Genomic DNA, 18966 nt, shown 5'->3' on the forward strand with positions numbered 1-18966 from the left:
TAGAAATGTGATGAGCTACTTTCCTTAGCTGAAGACTCCAGCATTCAGTATGTGGAGGCCTTTGCTCTTGAACTGGTCACTTTCTTCAGAACTCAGTCCCAGGTTTTTAAATTCTGGTTGTCAGTGTTCTAGAGGATAAACAGTTCTAAGAGATGATGTTTCCTTTTAGAGAGGTATCAGATGGGGTGGAGTGGAGCTCAGTGGTATAGGGCATGTCCTAGGCTCTAGTCCCTCTGTTGTTCCAGAGGCAACGGCTGGAGATCCTGAACCTTACCTAAACCATCACAGATAAGCACCCCAGTCCATATTCCTTTCCTCTGGTCTTACCTACAGCATGTGGCTTTGCTAGACAAAGTCTAGAAAACCATGGAAGAATGTCATCAAATGAGATGGACCAGGAGACAGCCAAAGGAACCACAGCTGCTAGGAATCACACCTCTGGACAGCCACACATTCTTCACTGCCGGCACTCCATCCTGTCCCAGGCCTGTTCTCATGCCCACATATCTAGAAACCCTCTAGGCTCCTGACACGTGGGATACAGGAGGGAAGCAAGATGTGATGCTTCTCATGCAGAGTGTCAGCTCATCTAATCTCTGTCCCATCTGTATTTGTCCTTTTAAAGGCACCTAGAATCTTTGATTTCCAGTTCAGGTGTCAGCTTCTAGTTACCCACCCTTCATAGGTACTTAGCTTCCCCAGTCTGGTCTCCTGTTACTACACCCTCAGGTGTTGCTGAGAGCCATTGCATGCCTGCTGCTGTGTTCTTGGCTTAACCCCTGCTATGTCTCTATCATCACTTCAGTAGCATTTGAGCACAGAAAAACATTTATCTTCTACTATCCTAATCTACTGAAAGCTCCAACTTTCAGATTTTACAAAGATTTGATCAAGCAAGAGGCATAGGACAAGCATGAAAAATAAAGGCCTAAATGAAGTTGCTAGGGTGTTATAACCTACCTGTCTTCGTGGAAGTTTCTTTTTTGTAAATTTTTGTGTTGGGTATTTTATCTGCCTGTGTATCTGTGAATACAATGCTTTCAGAGGCATTAGATTCCCTTGGATTGAGACCTCAGATGGTTGTGAGCCCTAATAGAGGTTACAGGGAATTGAACCTGGGTCCATTTGGAGGAGCAGTTTGTGCTCTTAAACACTAAGCCATCACTCCAGCCTCTATCTTAAGCTTCTTCACAGTCTGTACCTGTTGAATATCAACTGTGCAAACTTTGTGTGTGTGTAAGGTGTGCTAATATATGTGTGTAGGTATGCTTGCATGGAGGTCAGAAGTCTATATTAAACCTATATCAACTGCATTCAATGTTAAAGTATCTTTTATACACCTGATTTAAGTGTTATCTCCGAAGTCTACTAGCTTAGGCCTAGTCTTAGAAGTTTCTAGCCTCCTTACAATCTTATCTAGGTCTAGAATGTTTTCATCCTGAGACTTGGGGCTGAGTAAGCTTACACTTTCTTGCTCTTTCTGAACTCTGGCTGGCTGGTTCAATTCAGCTGTTCTGACTCAGGCTTTCCAAACCGACTGATTCAATCTTGCCTCTCCTGAATTGCTCTGCTTAGCTTTTACTAACTTTGGCAACATGTTCTAATCTTCTGGCTCTTTCGTTTTCACCTGTGTCTAGCTTGTTCTCTCTTGCAACTTCTCTATAACTGTCCCAGTTAAACTGCCTCCTTTTTTCCTACACTATTCTCTTAGCCTCTTTTCCTCTCCCTTCTCATGAGAGTTCGGCATATACTGTTCTGTCAAATCTTTCTCTGACTCATCACTTTGTCTGCCACTCAATTAGATATCATGTACAAACATGACTGCTTTCTTCTACAAACTAACTTTACCTTCATTGTTTTGGATTAAAGGTGTGTACTAAGGGCACTTCTGTATACTAACCAGAGGAATTAAAGGTGTGTGCTAAGGGTGTGTCTATATTATAGAGTATATAGAGTAGTCATGTAGCTAGATTAAAATCCCTCTACATCTCTACCTTCATTTTCTGAAACCTGGTCTCTCACTGAACCTACAACTCAATGGTTAAGCTAAGCTAGCAGGCCAGCAAGCCTCAAGGATCCTCATATCCTCATCTCACAATCCCTACTTTCCCTAGCACCAGGGTTACAGGTGCACTTCGGCATACTCAGCTTTTTACCTGGGTTCTTGGGGACCTGAACTCAGATCTTATGCTTGTTCAATAAACACTTTGCCCACTGAGCTATCTCCCAATTCTATTAGCTTCTTTGAGCTTTCTTACAAGTCAGATGTTGATGCTAAGATCAACCTTGTAGGGCCACAGAAGGATATGAGATGCAGAACAGTCATGTGTGCTGCACACACAGCAGCAGTATTATAGTTATAAAAAAGTTAAACACCTCTCTCAATTAATGACCCTTTGCTGTGACAGTGTAATGGTTTCTCCTGCATTTGTGGCAAAAGCACAGCACAGTGACAGATAGTACATAATGTTTGCTAATCAACTATTATGTTACTGAGTTACACAGTCATGATAATTTTAGAACATAGTCTTCCTACTTGAAGAAAATGTTTATTATTCTAAGCAGTATGCCTGTATATCCAGCCAATCATGTACACTTTATGCTGCCTCTCTGTTGATTACACCAAGAAGCCACACTGAGTGTTTGACCCTCACTATCTATGTGTGAGTGCATGCTGTGCTGTTCATCCCTGGAACATTCTTACTGCTGTGTGACATGACTGTATTTCAAACAGGGCTTGGTAAACAGCTCAGTGGTAGAGCCCTTGCTCCAGAAAGCACAACGCTCTAGGTTCAGTCCCCAGTACCAAAAAAGGAATGAATAAAAGCACAAAGAAGGGATTGGTGCAAGACGGCAGGCTGCTGGAGGACACCCTTGCAGAGGTGTTCACTAGAATGCAGGTCATACTTCTAGGATCCCTTCTAGATGGAGGGCAATGAGCAGTAAGGAACCGAATCGAGTATAATCTTCACACTCCAAGGCAGTATGTGACCAGAGAAAAATGACGACAGGGAGAGCCAGTTGGCCGTAAGTCTCTGCTCTTACCTTTCTTGGTCTTACAGGGACCACACTCAGGGTGAATCTCCTGCAAGGGAAGGGACACCACTTTGGCCAGCCCAGCATTCAGCATATACTGGTACAGACGCTTGAACGTCCTTTCACACAGCCCCTGAAAAACACAAGCCCACAGGTACTGCTAAGTTAAGGCACTGGGAAATCCCGGCATTGCAGAAACACCAGTGTTCAGGATGACAACTACCGACTGACAGTTACTGAAGAAATGCCACAGGTACTAATGAGACTGCCAAGCTACATTCAGGGAGCTGAACAAAGTCTGGAGCAGTACAGAAATCATCCTGCTGTGAATACAAGAGGGGAAAGAGATGTGCTGAATAGATTCTGGAACGGTAGACAAGGTCAGGTGGGACTGGTGGGGGCAGACCTAAGAGGAGACTGCCCACAAGACTTCCCCATACTGCTTTTAAAATCCAAGTGTGTGCATGAACCATTAAGAGTCCTCCCAAAGGCAGTGGAGAAAAAAAAAAATTAAAGTCACCTAAGGAGCCAGAGAGATGGTTCAGTAGGTAAAGGTATTTGCCACTATGTCAGAAGACCTGAGTTCCATCCTAGGACCTACATAATAAATGAGAGAACCAAAGCCAGCAAGTTGTTATTTGACACAGCTTCTCAGGCACCAGCCAGGGAAAAGTGAAGAGAAGGTGCTCATTATTCAGTGCTACCCCGAGTCTTGGGGACTGCCTGGCCCACGGGGGCAGAGGCAGCAGATGCCTAGGAGCCTCAGCACACATCTGCAGCCCACTCCAAGGAGCCAGCACTTGGGCTACAGAACATATGATTATCCAAGAAATCCAGATGAATCCATCTGACTCCTTCAAACACGCAGATTTGTATGCAGTGCCTTTTGTTAATTTAGCTGAGCCTATCAGCTAGAAAGAGCTTTTGGAAACCCATCCATCAAATTCCTACCCCAAGCATATGGCGTTGAGCTCTGGACCATCCAGAATGAGGGAAGATGATGTGGTCTTGCCCTTCAGGGGACCTGTACGTTCTGTTCACCAAAGAGAACAGCAGGAGCCCCAACAAGACAAGCACCCACTTCAGCTACAGGCTATTTTAATTGGCTCTCCTTGGAATCAACTGCCAGCTGCAGACTAGACAACTCCAGAGAATACCCAGAAAGCCTTCATGCTCCATAAATCTCAGCCTTGGTTCACGAAGTGTCCCTCCTCACCCATACCCTGCCCTTGGCTCGCAGAACACACAGCATGAGTCCCAGATCCCAGCCTTCTCACCCCAGCCCAGTGTCACATTCCAGTCTACCTGAGGATCAGCCACTCAAAGCCTGAGTTGTATCTTCAGACCTTCTGTCAGTCCTCTTATATCCTGGCTGGGTCACCACTCACCACTGTGTCACTTTCAAAATACATCCAAGTTCAAGGCGCAGTAGTGGCCTGCTGGCCAGGATCCAGGATCTATGTCCTCCTTCTCTCAGTGCCTCACACCATCACTGTCTCTTCCTGGGCTTCTCTATGCAACTGACACAGCTACTACCCAAGGCTGAAGCTTCCAGACTCTAGTCTAAGCCACACTATTAAGATCCATCACCGTCATCCACCACTATATCTAATCACTGCTGGCTTCTAAGAGCCCTATCTCTTCTGTGAATTGCTCTGCCAGGTGTAAGCTGTCCAGGGCCACATCTCCCTCCCATTGTGGGTTCATCCACTAGCCCTCCTGATGACATAGCCCTGTGACAGGACCACCTGATACCTTCACCCACTTCTGCCACTTTGATCCAGCTCTGACTGAAAACACTCACTGAGCCACATGCTCAAAGATACATTGTTCTGGAAGAGTGAGGCATAGTGTTGACCTGAACAAGACTATCACTTCCTGTTCCTCAAGAAGGGGTACAACAGTGTCCCAATTCCTAGAGAATACACAGGAATAGGGAACATAAGAAACAAAGGGGCAGACACTGGCTTTCTTCAGCCTGTTGCAGCAACTTTCCTCACTTCTAGTTAAGTCTCCTAAAAGGTTTTCTTTTCTTTTCTTTTCTTTTTTTTTTTTTTTTTTAAATTTCAACCTTCTTTTGATTTCCCAGTTTTTGATCAACTGAAACAGACAAATACACTCCTATCCCAAACTGCAGGGCATCCAAAATTGCAAAGGAATTGATTCCATCAGTATCTGGAAGGTAACAGAAAGTTGAGGGACTCGATGGGGCTGGTCACTATCAGCTGGTTGCCATCATGAGCACCAGTGGAGCCAGGCCTGCCTAAACTCTTATACTTAAATTTCTATCTGAAATCTCAAGGTGAAAAAACAAAAACACCAGGCCAATTTACTGCTCCTTGGAGATAGGGAAGCAATGGTTCTCACGACAGGGAGAGGCCTTTTTCCTGTACACAATGAAGTCAAAGACTAGCACAGCACAGGTGACTCTTGATGATTGTCCTGACAGGTGTGATCCAAGACCTTCAGGACTATTTACTGCCCAAATTCTGATATGCAGCTTCCAGCTCCATGGTTTAGCTTCCAGGGCAGTCTCCTCTCCATGTCTAACACTGGCTCTTGGCTAACATTCCACTGAGAACCATCCCTGGCAGCCAGGCAGCAGGGTCACCATGAGCTTGCTACATCTCATACTCCATCACGGCTGCTACTCCTGAGCCCGAGATGGAGCAGGTCAGTAATTGCTTTTTCCTCCCTGTTACTTCAGCATAAAACCACCGGGAGTAAAATTACAAGTTTCATGATGAAAGAGAATCTAAATGTCAAATTTTTTATCATCCCACATGAACTCTGACAGTGAGTTTGAGAGCAAACCCCAGAGGGAATGAAGTCAGTCAAGGGTAAGAATTTCAATGAAAACCAGCATTTTCTCACTGTGAAGAAGAAAAGGCCAGGGCTGGGGATATAGCTCAGTGGTAAAATGCTTAGTAGGCATGAGGTTTTAATGGTCAATTCCATTCTTAGCACTACAAAAATAAAAAAGAAAGGAAAAGGCCATTTGTCAGGCTCTGGATCAGGCTCAAGTCTTTAGTGCGCCCTCTTTCTAAGTTCTCTAGGTTACACACAGCTCCCAGCTGCTCACCAGACCCTGCCTCAAGGACTTACCAGTTCCTCCCTCAGCTTGCCCAGAGTCTCAATCTGGTTGCTCCGTGTGCTCAGCATCATAGACAGCTTCTCCATAAGGATGTCATATTTGCTTCTCCTGAAAGAAACACCAGCCAATCACCTGCTGGAGCCTAGCACCAAAGACTACCTGATCTTTAGATGGCAATTCATGTCCAAAGTTATGGTGATAGTGTACAAACCGGACTCCAGGGCAGACACATCAATCCAACAATCTCTAACCTCCTCACCTTTTGATAGCACTTTAAAGGTTAGAGGCCTTTCAAGTTCTGCCTCCAAGACTCAAGCTTTTGTATGTCTGCTGCACTCCCTTCACTCCACCAAGCCCTCTCCTATTTCTACTTTTGGCTTCTCTGGTGTGACTGACCTGATGCCCACTTCCTTTGTGGCATGAAGTTGGTGTATCATGATAAATGATTCTGAGATAATGGCTTCCAAGGAAGCTAATGCTCATGCAGCTTGTGTCTGTGGAAGGGTGTGGAGCAGCTCGGCTTGACTCCTTGTCCCAGAAGAAGAGAAAACAAATGCATGCTACCCCCAGTGAAGACAAGAATGAAGAGATGGGTACTGCACCTGGCTCTGGCACATGGGAAGCACTGTCATGACCACTTTACATAAGAGGAAATAACAGTTTAGAGGTACAGGCACTCTGCCCAAGAAAGAGGCAAAGGTAAAACAGTAACGCTGACGTACCAAGCGCTTTCTCCTACCACTCAAATGGCACCCTATGCATTCTCTCTAACCCTTGTTATCTAGGCTCTGGTAAGTTGCAGGCCTCGGCTTGAGTGGGTCTTTGTTGCTGTTTTGGTTTTTGAGGCAGTCTCACTCTGTATCCCAAGCTGGCATCAAATTCAGGATCTTCATGCCTTAGCCTTCCAAGTACTGAGATAACAGGTATGTGCCACCATGCTATCAAGTTTGGCAATATACTTACTTAACTAATGGACAGTATGAGCCATTAAAATGTAAAACTTGTAAAACATGATTCTCTCTAAAACACAGGCAAAGAGATGGTACAGTTGGCAGGGTGCTAGAAGATGGATTAGGACTTGTGATAGATAGTGTACAGGCATGAAGGGCATGCAGAATTACAGGTGTCTGATAGGAGTACAGATACGAATTTTACTGGACGCCCAGTAAATAGTATGCACCCGAGTGTCCACCTTTTGTCAAGTCACAGCACTGCAGTGAGTGTTAAAAACAGAAGTTACATTTACTCCAGAATGCACACTTGCCTCTCTCTTTGAGGGTGCATCTAGCTAAGGACTGAAAGCAGGATTCTGACAATCAGCTAGAAGAGAATCAGTTATGAAGTCCAGAGATGTGTCTGTTTATCTGTTTCCCAAATGTCTCTTGCTACTGCCCATCTCTACTACAGAGTACTGGTGACCAAACCTAAGTGTTTGAAGCTTATGCAACTTATGGCTGCTTTTCTAGGTCCTGTACCTACTTGGCTATTACCCATCTTGGCTTTCACTTTTCCTATAAAGACTAGGCAGGTGGCACAACCCTTTCCCCTGTGCCCTTTCCAGGTTAATTACTCACTCCAACTGTAAAGGAGAGTGAGAAAAAAAAAGTTTGCTCACTCCCAGATTCTCTGGTCCTTAGAAAGGAATGTGTGTAGTGGTTTGAATAAGTGACCCTTATAGACGTGTATGTTAGGGAGTGGCAATAGAAGGTATGCCTTGTTGGAGTAGATATGGCCTGATGGGAGGAGGTATGTCATGCTGGAGGCAGCTTTCAGGTCTCATATATGCTCAAGTCCGGCCAGTAAGGCAGTCTCCTGCTGCTGCCTACAGATTAAGATGTAGTACTCTTGGTTCCTTCTCCAGGACAATGTCTGCCCGCATACTGCTGTTTTCCTGCCATGACAATAATGAACTAAACCTTTGAACTGTAAGCCAGCCCCCCCAAAATATTTTTCTTTATAAGAGTTTTTGTGATCATGGTGCCTCTTCAAAGTAATAGAAATCCTAAGAAAATGTGTTTGTTCTCCCCAGAGCTCTATACCAGTGGGACTATGATACACAGCTAAAATGGCACCTTTCCACATTTTCATCATTTGGTAGAACCTCACTGTGTGACCATATAGGATAATTATTAGGTTGTATGATTGAAATATATTCAATCTGAGATTGACAAAATTCAACAACTTTGCCACTGTCTCCAATCAAATTAGGTTTACTTCAAATGTTCCCCATTCTTCAACAAAATGTTAATTAATAGTTTCTATTGTTGGGAAGAATTTTTCCTTCCTTTCTGTATGATTGCCAGGCTTTCTAAATGAGCAGGATATACTTTCCTCAGAAACAAATATAAAATACCTTTAAGAAAACCTTTGGCTTTTGCCCTTTAAGAATCTTAAAAACACACATAGTTACAACATAAAAGTAAATAAACATTTTCTACCAGCCGCACCTGTCCACATGAAACCGGTTAAGGAGAAGGAGGATGGAGTGTTGCTGGGCTCCAGTAGGTAATCGGATCACATGTGACTGCATTGTAATGAGCCCATTCTTGTTCAGAATTTTCCTGTGATAATGAAGCTTCCCAGCGTCGACCCTGCAGGAGAAGAGAGTGGTTACCCCACTTCTTTAGTGCTAGCTTTAGCCTTACAATGTAGTTTCTCACTTGCACATGAATACACACTGCTTAGCCTGCTAGGTTTTTGTTTTTTGTTTAAAAGAAATATTTATTTTATGTATGTGAGTACATTGTGGTTCTCCTTGGACACACCAGAGGAGGGCATCAGATCCTATTACAGATGGTTGCGAGCCACCATGTAGTTGCTGGGAATTGAACTCAGGACTTTTGAAAGAAGGGCCAGTGTTCTTAACCACTAAGTCATCTCTCCAGCCCCTAGCCTGATAGCTTTAAGAGAAAAGTCAAAAGGGCAATGGCCTGGAACAAAAAAGCCATGCCGTGGGGAAGACACAGCAGCAGGCCCTTGCATTTAGAGTGTAGTACAACAGCTGTGTAATTTAAAGTGGAGACACTAGCCTAGCTCTTACTTGAAAGCAGTGGTGTGAAGGTCTCGCTGCAGCTCCCCTTGCCACCTGGATCGACCTAAGCGCTCCAAAATGCAGTAGGAGAAATCAGGAAGCTTCAGATCAGGGTCCCCCTCTAGGCCTATCAAGGCCCGGTATCGCATGTCCTGGGAAGCCACAATGATGAGCTTCTTACCCCACCTGCAAGTCACAATCACATGCAGAATCAGTGCAACTGTAAGAAAACCAAAGCACAAGAAACCAGGGTCTTTTGTCATTTCTGTTTCTTCTGAGACATTCACAGAACCCCAGTTCTGTTTTACAAGTTCTGAGTCAGAACTACTGTGAGCCAACAGATAAGGCCACGCTTGCTCCCTGGCTCTACACACTAAGATATATTCATACTCTTTACTGCCATAGAACTGACTATGCACATCTTTCAGGAGTCTGCCTTCTATCTACAGGGGCCTCCATCTTCACATAGCTCCAAGGTTACTACTTGGCTGTGACTCTCATGGACCTTTAGATAATTCCTGATCTCAGAGTCAGATCACAGTTCAGCTGTCAGAACTGTATCAGAACTGTTAGGCCTTCCAGAAGATGCTAATCCCACCCCAACCATGCCCAGATTCTTCATAGTACTTAGTACTCTTGGCAACAGCCTTTGTAACACTGTCTCTCTCCTTCAGTACTATCATTGGAGGCAGACCGTGACCTTCTTCAACTGGTGTGAACACAGCAGAGAAACAAACTAGGACAGAAATTGGTATCAGGAAGAGAGCATTGTTATGATGGACCTGACCATAAGGCTGCCATGCCTTGGACTGTTTTGAGTGAACCGGTGGAGGATTTTGGAGCTGTGGGCAGAATAGCCATTGAGTGCTTTGAGTTTATTGAGCTATTGTAGGAACCTGGAAGACAATGCTAATAGTGATCCAGACAATGGAGGCCTGGCTTGTAAACTTTTATAGGGAAGCCAAGATTATTGAGGTTATTCATATGATATTTTGGATTAGGAGACTGTGGAAGTAAAACATTTGGTTTATCAAGACAACAGATGCTGGTTAACTGGTGCTAATAAGCTATGATTTTAAGTAAGAGACAAACATTACTCAGACAAAATCTTTTGAGGAGTTCTTTTCAAAGCAAATACACAGAAGAAGCTGTGCAGAAAGGGCCAAGGCTGCATCCTAGGCTGAAAGCTGATTTCAATGTCTAAGAGTCTCCCACATGGTATTGGTTTAGAAGGCATGAAGGGGTCATGGAGAGCAGCCGAGGCTTTGCACTTAAAGTCTCCTTAAAAAGAGGCCCAGAGACACACCCAGAATCTTTGAAAAGGGAGGGGACCACTAGTGAAGGTGCAGTCTCACGTAGAGTGCTTTAGGGGCCGGAGAAACAACTCAGGGGTTAAAAGTTCTTGCTGCTCTCACAAAAGACCTGAGTTTTAAGTTCCTAGCACCCACCTGTAACTTCAGGGCATCTGATGTCTTCTTTTGGTCTCCACCAACATCAGCTTGTAGGTATGATGGATGGATGTATGGATGTATGGACGGATGGATGGACACATTTTAGAGTTATTTTTTTAAGAGTATGATTCTCTGTGCTGGGGTGTCTGGGTCTATAGTATGTGTAATGTTTAATTTTTAATTTCAAGTGTCAATTTGACAGTGTTAATTAGTAGCTAGAACATTAGTGAATCACACCTTTGATTGTATGAGAGCTTTTCTAGGGGATTACCTAAGTGGAGAAGATTTGCCCTGAACAACGTGGGCTACACCATCCCACATCTGTCTCATGATTTGTCAAGATGTGCACCGACTCATACTCTGGCAATGCATTCCTGAACATGAGGCACCTACTGAACCCTCTCAAACCATAAACCAAAACAAATCCTTCCTAAGTTGTTTTTTTGCCAAGTTCTCTATCACAACAGTAAAAAAGGCAGCTAACACACTGCATATCATCACACTATGTCAAAGCCTCACTGGTGCCTTGCCTACAACTATGTACAGAGCTGCTTGTTCACACTCTGGTCCAGCCTCAGGGAGACCCAGCCCTTACTCACTGCTTGGCTCCAAATGACTGAGCTGGAGGACTGCCCTCTTCCAGACCAAAGTGACACCAAAGATTTACAGAAGCATGGCTTTTCATCCCTCTCCTCTGAAGCCACTTTGGCTTCTTTCTGTTTTGCTGTTTTCCAACATCTGGTCCTGAGGCCTCAGCAGCCCAGGTACTCTCTGCTTAGTCACAGTTTTCTGTGCTCCTGTACCAGCCAGATAATTTTGTTTCTCCACGCAAACAGCAGGAAAGAGTTTGTCTTTGTAAAATGTGTGTTACAGCATGTGTCAAGTCTATACAGTCCATCCTTAAAGACTTAGACCTAAGCCTTTTCCCCCTTAAAACAGGCTTATTAAGAGAAACTACAAGAGGCCATCTGGATAAATGACTGCAAACACAGGAACAAGCTTGCTTCTTAGTCAATCTCATTCCTCGTGTCAATTCCCACCCTTCATTATCATGAGGCCAGCAGTTGTGTTAAGGACTGACTGCCATACCGTAACCCTGGATGCTCCCAATTTCATCTGCATTAAGACTGTCCAGCCGCTGGTCCCATGATTCCTGCTACTGTACATCTGAGGACTGTGACCATCATTTTGGATCAGATGCTAAGCAGAGTATACGGTGCCAGGACAAATAAGTAAAAATAATAATCTACCTTTAAAAAGCTCACAAACGAAAAGCCAAAAAATGAAGAACCACATCAGGGGTTCTAACTCCAGACAGAATAGCTCTGGGCACAAAGCTTCAGCAAAAGCACCTGTGGTCAGCAGAGGAAGCACACCACAGTCTCAGAAACCCCTGGAGGCAGCAGGAAGGTGGGTGTGAGGGAGAGGGCAAGAAAGCAGGCCCTGCCCATTGACAGAGCAGGCTTGCTCTGGAAGACCAGGGGTGGCATGGCTAGAGTGTGATACATGCCAGCAACCAGATAGCTAAGAGATGCTCACAAGGTCAGCATGGCCAGAAACTCCCAATTTGATGCCTCAACTTCTAACCCAAGTAGGATAGCCTAATAGGGGAGAAGTAAACTACATGTACCAACTCTCTGCCAAGCACCCGTGCAACTGAGAGGTTCAATGTGGAACACAAAGAAGAGAGTCTACCAGTGGGAAGCTGATGGTCTTCTGGTGAGGGAAGAATGCTGCCAATGAGCATGTGAAGTGACTGTGGCACAATTCAATGACCTTGCTGCAAATGGTTAAGTTTTGAAGACCCAGATGCCCTGTTCGCTGTGTCACGATTTTCTCACCAGACCACAGTAAACTGATGGTGCCTGGGCAGCCAAGACACTTAATGAGGGGTGCAGATGAAGCTGGGATGGGATGCTGGGATGAGGGCAGAACATTCTAAGCACACAGAACAGCACACAACTTTCCCTTCAGAAACAAAGGAGCCTGACAGATTCCACCAGAAGTACAGCGAGGCTGGGTGAGAGAGCTTAGCAGGCAGGGACAAGGTCACACAGGGCCTCTAGGCCATAGTGAACAGAACAGGTGGCAAATGAGAACAAGATCACTGGTGTGGAAAATGAGTGGTCGGAACCCAGCTTACCAGAAGGGAACTGTACCCTATACTGCTTATAAGAACCAGTCTTTGTAAAAATAAATTGCATGGGTTTTTAAAGAGCTACTGGAAATCCATGTTTCTAAATGTTAGCAATAAAATAATCTCTAAAATAAATATGACCTCAGTCTGGGCAAACAAAATTTGCCTGTGAGTGAGATGTGGCTAGTTCAAAACCCTGGCTGTGAGCAACTCAAAGAGACCATATGTCCATCACATCTTCATCTTAGGAAAACCTCTAATCATTACAGGAGGTAGAGGAGAGACCACACCAGTGTGGTGAAGAGACTTCTGCATTACTGGAGACAAGTTTAGAAAGATAAGTCAGCAGGATATGACTGACAACTGAGTGCAGACATCTCAGAGAGAGGAGGCCTAGAAAGAGACCAAGTTCCTGACGTACACATCCTGGCTTATGAGGCTGCCTCTGACCAGGACACAGAGGTGAGAGGGAGAAGCAGGTCTGAGATGGAGAAATGGCCACCAGGACACATGAGGGCTCATACCTGAAACACTACATGAGATATTTGGGAACAGCTAACCCCTGACAGGGCAGAAGGAACAGAAAATTCACTAAAAGCTGGGGACAATCAGGAAGAAAAACAAGAATATGGGAAGACCACGGCAATGCTCCATCTCAGGGATTAAGGACTTGCTGACTGGGATCTTAAAAGTCAAAGTGTCAGACAGGAGTCAGATCTGCAGGAAGCAGAAGTAAAAGGGAGGGGAAGAGGGATACACAGAGAACCTGGTGTCTCCTCCAAGAATTACCTGCTGAAGGCTTCCACCATTGTACAACGAGGCTGCAAACACTTGCTCCTGATGCTACTGGTGATGTCCTTTCTCTCCTTAAAGTATCGGCAGGAGCCCTGGATGCCATCCTTATTCTCTAAGATCATATGAATGGGGTAGACATCCTCCAGAGTGACTGGGTCCCTCCTGGACTCCAAAATTCCAGTTTCCAAGTCAATTTCTTCATATCTAGGGAGGAAACATATACATTAAAAACTCCCAACTCAGCTTCAGAGATACTGCCAATTCCCCACTGAGACCAGAGGGAAGAACAGGGGAGGTTACTCAGTTTTGTCTTTCACAAGTTCTTCTTTTTCTTCTTCTTTTCTCCTTCTCCTTCTTCTCTTCCTCCTCTTCTTCTTCCTCTTCCTCTTCTTCCTTCTCCCTCTCCTCTTCCTCCTCTCCTTCTTCTTTTTTTTCCCCCAAGACAGGATTTCTCTGTACAGCCCTGGCTGTCCTGGAACTCACTCTGACGACCAGGCTGTCCTCGAACTCAGAAATCCGCCTGCCTCTGCCTCCCAAGTGCTGGGATTAAAGGCGTGTGCCACCACTGCCCAGCCCAGTCTTTTTCGTCTTAAGACAATTTTTCTTTGCAGCCTGGACTGGCCCTGAATTTCTGATGCTTTTGCATCCACTTCCCAAGTACTAGGATTACAAGCAGGCACCACTATGCCGGGCCCACAGTTAAACTTGACAAGCAGGTTTTTACCTTTCTTTTACTTTGAGACAGGGTCTCCTAGGCAAGCTTGAGCTCACTCAATACATAGCCAAGAATGATCTTGAAGCCTTGATCTTCCTGCTTTACCTTCTGCATGCTGGGATCACAGGGGTAATTCCACCATACCTGCTTTATAAAGTTCTAAGACTCAAACCCACTGAGCTACACCTCCAGTCCAGGTTCTTATCTCTCTATCTCAGAAAAAGAAAAACACAAAACAAAACAACAACAACAAAAAATTTCCACCTTTCTAGGATCCAAACATACCCAGAATCAGAGACTGTATCCACTTTATTGACCAGAGCCTTTTGCTTTCCCTCCAGATCTCGTTCCTAGCTCACCCACCAAGGATGTCCTCCTGACAGCTTTCTCTCTTTAGTCTTCTCTCCAGTTCCTTTATCCACTTTTATGGTTTTGATATTTGCCTGCATGCAAACAACTCTCGTCTCTGACGCCAGGCTTGTGTTTTGCTTTGTGGTTGTGGGATGGAACTCAGAGCCTCGCCCATATTCCTAGCCCCTTGCTTCCTCCTATTTCCCCCCAAACAACAATTCAATGTCTTTAGCAGTCTACCGAGCATCTCAAATTCCATGAGCTCAATCAAAGAGGCCCGTTTCCCCACCTCCCATCAAGTCCTTGGAACCCAGCACACTGGCTCAGCTGCCTCTCTTATCAGCTGGCATCTATGAGTTTCTTTTTTTAAGCAGGTGAACTAAGGTAAAGTACTGTTTGCCTTTGGAGCCTGGCTAGCATTCTTCTCTAGTGTAACTGAGGCACCACATCTGTACTTTTAAATTTTTTAGAAAACTGTTGTCCTTTCTGTGAACTTTGTCCTATATAACCCTCAATTTCCCAGCACATACTGAGGCCTGCTCTCTCCTTCTCCACCCACACTTTAATCTTGGTTGAAGACGCAGCCTTCTCCATCCAGCATTGAAATGTAGGTGTAGCTTCAAGGTGTCCAATCACAAGACTATCCTGAGGATGATCTCTTGATTACCAAGTACCCAGAATGACTCACAGAAATCTAACCCAGCCCCTCCCCCTGGCTGCTTTACCCATCAGAATCTTCCCTCACACTCAAAGGAGACTTGAGTTAGCACCTCCCCAAGACTCACCCACTGCTCTTCCCCCCAACTCTGTGAAGGGGATTAGTATTGATTCAGGTCAGCAGCAGCACACACCAAGTACACAGACCTTCATTTCTGTTTTTCCACACTGCATATCACCAGTCACCAAATTCTCTGAACTGTTTTCCTAACATGCCTTTTTACTTATTTCTTAATTTATTAAAAGGTTTTTCAAGATGGAGGTTCTCTGTATAGCCCTGGCTGTCCTGGAACTCACTCTGTAGACCTGGCTGGCCTCAACCTCAGAGATCTGTCTGCCTCTATCCAAAGTCATGTGCTGCCACCACCATTGGATTGTCTTTTTTCTTTAAAACAACAACAACAACAACAACAACAACAACAACAACAACAACAACAACAAAACGTTCTCACAATGTAACTGGAGCTGGTCTTGACTTCTTCTGCTGGAGCCTGCCTTTGGGGACTACAGGTATGTGCTACTAGGCCAGGCTACCTGGGATTGTTTGATCCTATGCTGCCTTCATGCCCATCCCCACCATGATAAAAACCAGACTCTGACTGGTTGCTTCACTCCGTCACGGTCTCACTTCAGTCACTTCAGTGACGTCCTGCTGTCTTTACAGTAAAGGACAGCTTCATCAATTGACTTAGACAATCACAGGTTCTTTTTCAGACAAATTTAGTTAAGGGCAGAAGAGATCCTGAGCCTAAATTTCCTGGATTCCTAGTTGATGACCACTTTACCGCCCCCCCCCCCCCCCAAGCCTTTTTTTCTCTTCAGAATGCCAACCTCTTGAGGAGTGTTGTAAAACTTTCTGCACCATGTACGTCCCACGGTCACTCCTCACAATAAGCACACTTACGTGGCAACAGTCCTTCCCCATTCTCTGCTCCCAAGCTCACAGTTCAGGCACATGCAGTTTATTTCTCCCGTTAAGCTATCCCACTTGGTCTTGTCTGTTCAGAGCACTATTTGCCAAATGGCCACCTAAATCTAAACTTATTTGATTCATTATTACCTCTAGAACCTCCTCTGACCTTCATAACGTAGCTTAAGAGTTCCGACTTGCAGGGCATAGTGGGGCATGCCTGCAATCCAAATGCTAGGGTGCAGAGGCAGGAGGGTATGAAGTCACACTGGACTATACTGTCAGCCCTTTCTTAAAAACTTGTAAAGGGGTGGGCTGACTAACGGTGCTCTCAGTGGGAGAGCTCGCGTCTAGGGCATGCAAGGAGCTGGATTCTATTCCTGGAGAGGGACAGACAGGAGAAGGAAAACGTGCATTTAGCAATCCCCGAATCCTGTACTTGTCCCTTAACCTCTCGGTGGTCAGCTTCCTCCTCTGTGAAATGAAAAGACAATGGTGTCTCTCACTCAGTGTCACGGAACTGATCTACTGAGTTCTGTCGCTTCCAGAACTGGGTCTTGGAACCCACTTATGGGAAGTGCCCAATACATCTCGGCTACTCTCTCACTGCTGTTTGGTGCTGTGCAGACCTCCAATTAGCTGCCTTAGCTTTCAGAACGAATGCTCCCGAAAGGTCCCTGAAGGACCTCACCTGGTTCCACTTTCCAACCACTTTCCTACTCCCGTCCTATCACCCAACTTAAAGGAACTCTTTAGACTCCCTCAACACACTGGGAAATAGTCACAGCGGATGCCCCCTCCCCCAGCTCATCATACTCCGGCCTGCTAGGGCGCAGAAAGCTCAGGTTAGCTCGCCTCCCGCGCCCATCCCCCACGTCCCACGGTATCCGCTCTGCAACGCACCATCCCGCCCCCTCCAAGCTCTCAGCCCCCGCCCCACCCCTGGTAGCTGACCGGTCTTGGAGCTGCAGGTCAGGTCGCTCTCGCGGCTCCTCGTAGAAACTGATGCCCGGGTGCGTGGCTAAGGCCCGCCACAGAAACTCCTGCGTGTAGGGTTCCAGCGGCAATGGGAAGGCAGGCGAGCGGGATTCTAGGCGGCTCCATAGCGCGGGCAGGCACAGGCCGTCGAGCCCCTCCAGGGCCACCTCGTCTAACAACGACTCGAGCGCGTCCATGGCCGCTTCAGTTAGCAGCGCCCGAGGCGCCTGCGCACCTCGCCGCCGAGGCCTGGGCCCAATGCGCCTGCGTACAGCCTAGGGAAGGCGGGCCAGATGCTCAGTGCTGAGGGGGAGTCCCAGCGCTCCGCCGTGACGTCACGCCACTCGGGGGCGGGCTCAATGAACGGAGTTCCTTCACCATTGGTCCGGAACTCCGTAGTAACCAGGGGAACTGCAAACAGTGTCAGGGCCGCTTCCGGTTCGGGAGGCCGGAACCGCCGCCTCTAGGGATGGACGGTTAGTGTCCGTGGGCCCCGCCGGGAGGTTGGGCGGCTGTCCCTCATCCCTCGGAGGTGTCTCAGGGCGGAATACCAAGCCACAGGGACCCCGGCCTAAGATGGGGTCCAGCCTAAGGGGAAGGTTCTGGCGGTGCGGGATGGGGAACACGGCTGGGAGTGGTTTTGTAGGAAGCCCTCTCAGACCTAGGGAGGGGAGACCGGGAAGAGATTGACGTTGGGGAGGCCTGAGGAGGATTTCGTGTCGGGGGCGGGGGGTTCGGGGGGTCCTGGGATGGGCAATGGGCATGTGGAAGTTGGTTAGAAGTTAGCGTGTCTCCTGGGAGAGTGTTCGTCAGCTACTGGCATCAGGAGTGGAGGGAAACGGCTGGGAATACTTTTATGTGCTTCGGTATCGTTGGTAACTCACGTTAACTGAATACTGTTTGGTGCCAGGGTTTCTGTAACTACTGACAAGTACAAACGTTTCAGAGCATTCCTTTGGGATAGTTACATATTTTACAGGCGAGGGAGCTGAAGCTAAGAGAAGGCAAGCAACTTGCCTGCCCAAAGTCAAATAGCTAATAAAGAGGCAGCATGAGTAAGACTCCTGGACATTGTGTCTGAAGTAGAATTATGGAAATTGGAAATCTGAAAAGGTTTTTAGAAGCCTTTCATTCCAGAGCTTGGCAGTGCACATGTCTACAGGGACAAGTTTGGTGGACTGTGACTGAAAACCAGTTGCTAATCTGTACAGAAGCAGCTTCTCAGATTTGGTCAAATGATTGTCGGAGCAAGTCTCAAACTATGACAGCCAGTTAGTCAGTTGTAAGGCCAGAGGCAGCCTGGTTAGAATCACTATGGGCACTCAGAAGCTCCCTGGAAATAGCTATTCAGATATCCAGCTTTTCAAAATGGGAACACTGATGTCTGTGGAGACTGGAAAGGTCTATGCCAATGTGCTGTTTCACAGTTCATTACTGCCCCTTACTTCTGTATTCTTATAATAGCCAGTGGATGCAGCATGGAAAGATATGTTACCATTGAATGTGTTACATATGCTTAAAGGATGCCTTTGTCCTTTGTACTTGAGACACTATAAAAAATGTCCTTTATCAGTTTGCCCCGTGGGAAGGTCCATGGAGTGCAGTTGTAGAACAGTAGTTCTTAAATCTTGTAGACCTTGGACTCCTTTAAGCTTTTCCTTTAGAAGACCTTTAAGCAACATAAGTATGTATTGTATCTGTGATGTTGTCACATAAATACAAAATTTCAAAACATCAATTCACTTAGAATT

General features: G+C 46.0%; 1 protein-coding gene across 1 annotated transcript in view; it reads right to left on the minus strand.

Annotated features, from left to right (window-relative positions):
• The window catches only part of Gtf3c1 (general transcription factor IIIC subunit 1), a 65512-nt gene extending 48039 nt beyond the window's left edge, over positions 1-17473 (minus strand). Inside the window, exons 1-6 of the mRNA XM_034496681.2 lie at positions 17192-17473; positions 13539-13748; positions 9171-9347; positions 8578-8721; positions 6142-6238; positions 3046-3169 (exon numbers count right to left, since the gene is read on the minus strand). Coding sequence (XP_034352572.1) covers positions 3046-3169; positions 6142-6238; positions 8578-8721; positions 9171-9347; positions 13539-13748; positions 17192-17412 — 973 coding nt within the window. The 5' untranslated portion in view covers positions 17413-17473. The remainder of the gene's footprint in view (positions 1-3045; positions 3170-6141; positions 6239-8577; positions 8722-9170; positions 9348-13538; positions 13749-17191) is intronic.
• Positions 17474-18966: the final 1493 nt, after the last annotated feature.

Source organism: Arvicanthis niloticus, chromosome 1 (genome assembly GCF_011762505.2).
Source record: "Arvicanthis niloticus isolate mArvNil1 chromosome 1, mArvNil1.pat.X, whole genome shotgun sequence".
NCBI classification, from domain to species: Eukaryota; Metazoa; Chordata; class Mammalia; order Rodentia; family Muridae; genus Arvicanthis; species Arvicanthis niloticus.